Raw genomic sequence first — 7,279 nt, 5'->3', positions numbered from 1 at the left:
CATTCGCTACCTCAGCTTCTGCAGCTGATGCTTCCCTAAGTTTCTCCATGGAGTTTCTGTCCATTCTGGTAATAATTAAATACATCAGTTATAAAATTGAAATATCATAAGCATGAGGTAGACATGTTAAGCTTGGAATAACAGGAAAAGTTATATACCCTAAGCCACCAGATGAGGGAACATCTGGCCCAGAATCTGAACTTGGTGTTGTTACGTTATAATTTACATTAGACTGGCCAAATTTGGGGCTTGAAATAGGTGAAGTTCTCTCAGATGTTAACACAGGAGAATTACTGTCAGATTGAAAGGGTGAATTTTCTGCCACTAATAAATCATCTAGCAGTGAATCTGCAGAAAATAACGTGGTTATATTAGAACATCATAACCAATATAACAAATTTTTTAATTTCTAAGACAATCAACTTATTGCGGGGAAAATCATAAGATTACTTAGGGCCAACGACAATGACCGTTTCTCAATGAATCACTGTAAGATCTTAACTAGTTCCGAGTAGGACTTTTGATCTTTTTTGCCAAGAGGGTATTCAAGACTAGAGCTCTACACAACTGCCAACTATCCTTAAAGGGACAATGATTCACCTTTATCCCATACATATACTAGATTACAGAATAGAAGCAAGGAGGAGATGAGCTGCAACGTTATGACCCTGAGGGACGGGCAGTCAACATATATCGGGGCCTCCCTTCTCGAATCTGGACACCACTCTTTGTTTTTTTCCCCTTCTTCCATTAATTAAGTATATCGACTTCTATCAAATGATCATTGTTTATTTAAGTCATTTAAATTTAGACCGGAAGAACAAAACAGCATATTAAGAGGGTAGATTTTCTTTATTGTGAAAAAGGTGGAAATCAATTCATGTGATCCTGACTGTTTTTCTAATAACCCAAGTGAATATGCCACGTTTATTTTTCAACTTTGAATTGTGTAACATGAGTACTCACCTCCTCTAAGACCACCATAGATGTATATACGAACACCAACGGCCGCTGCTGCATGCCGACAACGACGCAAAAGATCCAAAGGAGGGTCATAATCATGACCTTTGTTTGGGCGTGACGAGGCCACAATGCCATTTCTATCCAACCAAACCCCAGCCGCTGTGTCGAGTACTGTCAAAACAAGTAAAGGAAGATTAAATATTAATATGAATTGGCTAAAAAAGCATTTGAAGAAAAAAAAATGAAATGAAAAAATTGATAATAACATAGAAATACAGATTACCTGCAATGGCTGCTTCACCTTCTACAGCCCGTCCACCTTTGAGAACACCTCCTGTAACGTGCAATCGTGCACCAACAAAAACCTAGAATGCAATGCCACAACCCATTAACAAAATGCTTCAAATGGAATGAATAAATTGGTTAACATAATCGACATTTGACACGATTATAAAATAAAATCGTCATACCAGTTCTAAGCCATTGACCATATTTTCATAAAACAACTAAAAGACATATAAAAATAGCAGGGAATCTGGCATTAACTATGAGAGAAATCCACTTAAAATATTTCTAGAACTTCGCAACAGTCCCTCTTCATTAATTATGAGAGTGTGGATTACTTCAAGATAAAAACATTAAACTAATTAAAACATTATCGGGATCATAAATATTTCATGCGCATTAATGTTAGCTATTAGATGAAGATAAAGCTTGATTGCATTTAAGAAGGAAATCTCTTCCTCGATGAAAGTGAGACCCACAATCTACCGAAGTTCCTTTTAGCCATTAGATCAAGATTTTAGTCAGGTCAATGCATTACTGACTGCTCGCACGTGCATAAATAAGAACATATATGGTAATAATTAATGTGTCAAATAACTTCAGTATTTAAAAATAACAATGTTAAAGGCATCCCCATGATGACAAAAATCATTTTTCCCCATATCTCACTTACCGCAGCATGTTGATACCTTGGTGAAGGGGAAACTCCAGGTGCGAGTGTCCATTCCCACTGGCCGTTCCTATGCATGAGCAGTCCATATGCATCTGCTAGTGGCTGCTCCACATAAATACAATAAATGTATTCATATTTCACCGAATAATACTCAAGTAAGAGATTCATGAAGATAACAATTTTACAAAGAAGCGTATCATTTTGCTCCCATAGAATCACTTATAACCTACTTGAGCACAGATTAGCACACACAGCTTCCTAAAAGCGCAAGAAACAATAACAAGATGAAAATGGCATGACAGATCATACCGCTCCAGAAGAGTCTCTTCCACCACAAAGCAAAAACATTCCATCTGAACGAGCACTAGCAGTAGCATACCTATAGATTGAGGTAGACAAGTTTAAAACTGACATGCCTTAATGTACATTGAGAAACAAAGAGTCAAAACCTCAAGTGAAAAGTATTAGACATGCTTACATTCTAGCAGAAGGTCTATCACCTTCTGGGTTCAGCTTCTGCCACATGTAAGGTTTTTGTGCCGTATCCAAAGCCCAAGCATCAGAAACAACTCTTTTCCCTATCGCATGGTTAAAAAAACAGAGAAACTATTTATTATATCTTACATGACAATATCTGCCAACATAATAATTATTAAGAATGGAATGTAAACCAAAATCAAAACAATGCTTCAGTATCTCCCAAATTTTGATAAACCCGGAACCACCATGTACTCCCCGTATGCATGGCATTCTAAGTTGATATTACTATTCATGTTTCACTTCATCAGTTTGCCTACTCAATGGTTTCAAGTAGAAAACTATTAATGCCTATCTTATTGAAAGTTTAAACCTCAATTATAAAAAGAAAATGCAGACAAAAAAGTTTAGCTACAAAATGGTGCCAAGCTTCCCTCACCATCATTTCCGCTGACAGTAACAAGATATCTCTGAGCAACCAAATCCATTACATGGCCATAGCGAGGTCCAGGTCCTTGCCCTTGTACAACAACTCTGCATTCAAGAATATCATAATTTTGCCAAGATCCCTAGAGCAACAGCAAAAAGGAAAAAAGCTTGTTTGATATCAACAAAGCTCACCTGTGCCATTTGAATTTATCATTGGTCATGTCAAGCACATAGAGATCATCAGTAGAATGCCCAGCAGGACCTATGCCACCCTATACAAAACAAATAATAAATAAATAATCAAACAGATCATTTCAACACTAAAACTCCATCAGAACCAAAACCAGTAACCACAGAAGCAACATCATTCGCACAATTACCTGAAAAACAACCATAGTACCAACGGCGGCAGCAGCATGAGCTGCCCGAGGGGATGGAGGCTCTCCGGCAGGTTTAAGACTGAAACACTCAAAACAACAACAAAAGCGGCAAAAGATCATAACTTGAGCTTCAATTCAACTACCCAATATACTCAATTACTCGTACACCCAAAACAAAAAGCCCCCAAATTATCCAAAACTTTAAACTTTTCAATAATTCAGAAAATAGGGTATTCAATTCATTCAACTCACCTACTCCATTTTCTCGTTAGAACATCATACGAATGAACCGAATTGGTAACTCCAGCTAACCCTGCAAAAATGAAATTCAAAAACAGCCAAAATTAACCAAATTGAGCACCTCCTTGCTCAACGAATAAACTCAAATGAGGAAGCTTGTTACTGATTCCGGGAGCTGAGGAAGATCCTCCCTCGATGGCGGTGGCGCCGCCGAAAAGGATAAGCCTTGGTCCGTGAGATTTGGTGGCGGCGACGGCGGTGAGTGTGTGGCCGCATCGTGGCCCCGGCGCGTCTTCATCAGTGTCCCAAAACGTCTCTAATGGCCGATACGTAGGAGCAGGGTAGAGCCACGGTTTCGAACCCATCACAATTCCAAACAATTTTGAACGAAAATCCTCCGATTTACAACAAAGAAATGAAGAACAAAAACCCTAATTGGGCATTGACGGTGGCAAACACGGTGGCGCCGCCGATTACGGAGGGGGCCCGGACCAGCTCCGGACCCAATCAAAAACCTATATTGGGTCTCTCTTTTTCTTTGTTTTTTCTTTATTTTTTTCTTAAAAAATCATTCTTTTTATTTTTAATTTAATAGATCATTGGGGAAAAAATGGAAATGGCGTTGGGAAGTTAAATAGGGAAGTGTTTGAAGTTAGAAACTTAGAATTCAGAGAAATGAAGAAGGAAGAGGAGAAAGCTTTATGTGTGTGTCAGTGTATTTTAGGATTGAGATTTGAGAGTCTCAATTTCTTTTTGGGTGCCAAGTGGTTTCCATTGAAGCATTGCATGAGAGAGAGAGAGAACCCTTTTGAAAAAGTAAGAAGATTTTTTATATTTTTATTACTACTAAATTTTAAGACAGCTATGGTCCTAAAGTCAAAGGCCAAAATGGTCTTTTAAGGGTTGTCTTTACAAATTTTTTTTGGGGGGCAATCTTAGGCGGCTGGCTAAATTGGATATTTTTCTTTTTAAGATTGTAAGTTTTTATGCACTCTAATGAATTTTTTATATTTTCTATGAGAAATATAAGAAGTTTCATTATGGATGATTACATAAGTGAAATCATGTTTACATGCTAAAATAAAAACATTGCAAAAATAACTTCCTAAATATAAAAGAGGTGAAAATTATATATTTGTATATTCTTGTCTATAAATGGAATAATAGCATTAAGATATTGTCTCCATTCAAAAGAATTCAAATGTTGACAAAGTTGAGGGTTTGCCCAAAGAATTGAGAATACAATATGAACTTAATGAAGATATCATAAGAGGAGGTCAAAAGTGTTTGTTTTTTCACTTGTGGTTTGATAGATCTAGTCAAACTCATATTGCCTTAGGTTGGGAATGTTTGCCTTTGATCAAAGGCAACAGTTTGGACAGGTTTAGGCAACATTTTTTAATTGCTTCAAACAAAAAGTGTTGCAATACATTAAGTATTGCCATTTGGTTGAACCAATGAAAATAGGTAAAAGCAACTGAATTCTTGTATAACTGTATATAGTTTTGCTAAATAATTTATCTTAAAACTATATCGAACATATTTTAAGAGGTTAAGCACAAATTTAATATCCAAAAGATTCGGTCGTTAGACAAAAAATTTCTAAAAGATGTTATTAACAAAACAGTTTTTAAATGATTTGAAAATACGATAAAAAAATAATAAATATTATATTTTTTATAAATAACAAAAAAATTTCATATTTAATAAACAATCTCAAATTACTTTGTTTATAAATTTGATATATTTATTTATAAATTAAGTTATGAATGTAGGAAAATTATGAAATGAAAAAAAATAAATAAATAAAATAGAGAAGATAAAAGAAGGAAAGGTAACATTGCACATACATCGTGTCACTTTGCTGTTGCATTCACATATAGACATTTTATTTTAGAAGTTAAATTTTCATTGAACCAAATTTAATGAATAATTTCAATAACAAAAATATTCTTTGTATATTAAAATCAACCACTAAAATTAATTACTAATATATTTATATATAAATATATAAATTATTTAATTTATTTTTAATATATATTTTATATTAAAAATTAATTTTAGTAATTAATTTTAATATATTTATATTTCAATATGTATTTTATATTGACAGCTGACAGTAGCTAATTTTGGTCATAAATTTTTGAATAAAAGGAAACAATTGAATAATTTAATTAGACTCCAATGTGTGGTTGTGAATCGCGTGAGATGATGATGCCACTTTTCCATGCTAGCAAGCGCACATCACATGCATGATGCATCAACCCTAATTATTATTTCCATTTCCATTTGCATGCACTTCTAATTGTTCCCCACGTTATTTTTTGTTTTTGTTGGAACTATAAGTATGTTATTTATTTTAGAAATAATTCTATTAAAATATTTAAAAATTAAAATTTTATAAATAAAATTATTCTTTTTAAAAGTCAATTTTTGTGTATCTATGGTTCGAACTAGAATTCATCAATTAATGAAAAAGAATATCTTTTGGTCTAAAGAAAAAATTCTAAAATGACAACTTCTACGACTAAGCATGTATTTGTTTGGATGAATCAAGTATTTTAATGAAAAAATGCATTAAATTTTAATTATTTAAGTTTAAATGCATCTAATTTGTGCAAAAATATTGAAATGGTATTGCTCTTTGGGCTCAGTTCACTTGATTGCTATCAATATCATTCTTTAATTATTTTTCTGAAAGAATATCCCTCCCCCCAACCAAATAGTGAAGATGATGCGTTTAGTTGGAATCACTCTGCGATGGTATATTTATAGTTGTCTAAGCTTACAAGTACCTAACTCGAAAAAGTAGGAAAATCACCCAGAATTGGAATGAAATATGGAACTGAAGGGGTCCAAAAAGAACTAAAGTCTGACAGGTTGTTCATGACAGAATATTCACGGCCAAAAGAAGAGTTAGGCTGATGGAAACTACTCCATACTGTCACAAATGTTCCAATCAAGAAGAATTCACCTTACATGTGCTGAGGGACTGCCCGTGGGCAGCGCTTGTTTGGAATAAGTTATTACAACCGAGTACTCTTGCTACTTTTTTTCCGGTCGATTGTAAGAGCTGGCTAAATTTGAATCTCACAAATGACATAGGTCGCGGTAGTTCGACTGCTTGGACTGATATTTTCATGACAACTTGCTGGTGACTTTGAAAATGGAGAAACAAAGAAATACATGAACCTACTTTCAGGAGACCTACAAATGATGGATGCATTTCGATTATAATAGAGAGTGCAAGGAGGACAGAGGCCTTCAAAAAGAGTAGACTTAGGGCTGCACACGGATCGGATCGGATTGGATATAGCCTAAAATTCTATCCGATCCGCACTGCACTCATCGGATCGGATCGGATACGATATCCGCATTTTTTTAGGCCAGATCCGATCGGATCGGATATCGGGTATATCCGCATAATTAAAAAATAAACTATTTTAAGATTCTATTTGACTATTTTTACAAAAAAAATCCAAAAAATTCATTTTTTATCTGTTTAAACCTATTTACTCCTAAAATATTATCAATAATAGTTCTTTTGAATAACAAAAACAAAATAATATCACAAGATTTAAGTTTAATTATTCTAAGTTGAAGTACAACATAAAAAATTAAAAACAAAATATCATAAAATTCATAAATAACACAATAAAATTCATATCACATTAGGGTTTATTTTCTTAAACTATGCTATTTATATGTGATGTGCGGATATGCGGATTTGCGGATCGGATCCGCGGATATCACTGCCAAATCCGCAATCCGATCCGACCATAGTGCGGATCCGATCCGATGGCTCTGCGGATCGGATAATATCCGCAAAATT

General features: G+C 34.4%; 1 protein-coding gene across 1 annotated transcript in view; it reads right to left on the bottom strand.

The window, feature by feature from the left end:
- The window catches only part of LOC107626105 (serine/threonine-protein phosphatase BSL1), a gene marked incomplete in the record, with an annotated part of 7,931 nt that extends 3,677 nt beyond the window's left edge, over positions 1–4,254 (bottom strand). The window contains 12 exon segments of the mRNA XM_016328887.2: positions 1–65; positions 159–348; positions 967–1,134; positions 1,247–1,328; positions 1,922–2,023; positions 2,231–2,300; positions 2,400–2,499; positions 2,838–2,932; positions 3,020–3,099; positions 3,208–3,286; positions 3,460–3,520; positions 3,611–4,254. Coding sequence (XP_016184373.1) covers positions 1–65; positions 159–348; positions 967–1,134; positions 1,247–1,328; positions 1,922–2,023; positions 2,231–2,300; positions 2,400–2,499; positions 2,838–2,932; positions 3,020–3,099; positions 3,208–3,286; positions 3,460–3,520; positions 3,611–3,812 — 1,294 coding nt within the window.

The sequence above is a fragment of the Arachis ipaensis genome, chromosome B02, assembly GCF_000816755.2.
Source record: "Arachis ipaensis cultivar K30076 chromosome B02, Araip1.1, whole genome shotgun sequence".
NCBI classification, from domain to species: domain Eukaryota; kingdom Viridiplantae; phylum Streptophyta; class Magnoliopsida; order Fabales; family Fabaceae; genus Arachis; species Arachis ipaensis.
Note: the sequence above shows the minus strand (reverse complement) of the source record. Positions and strands in the feature narration are given on the sequence as shown.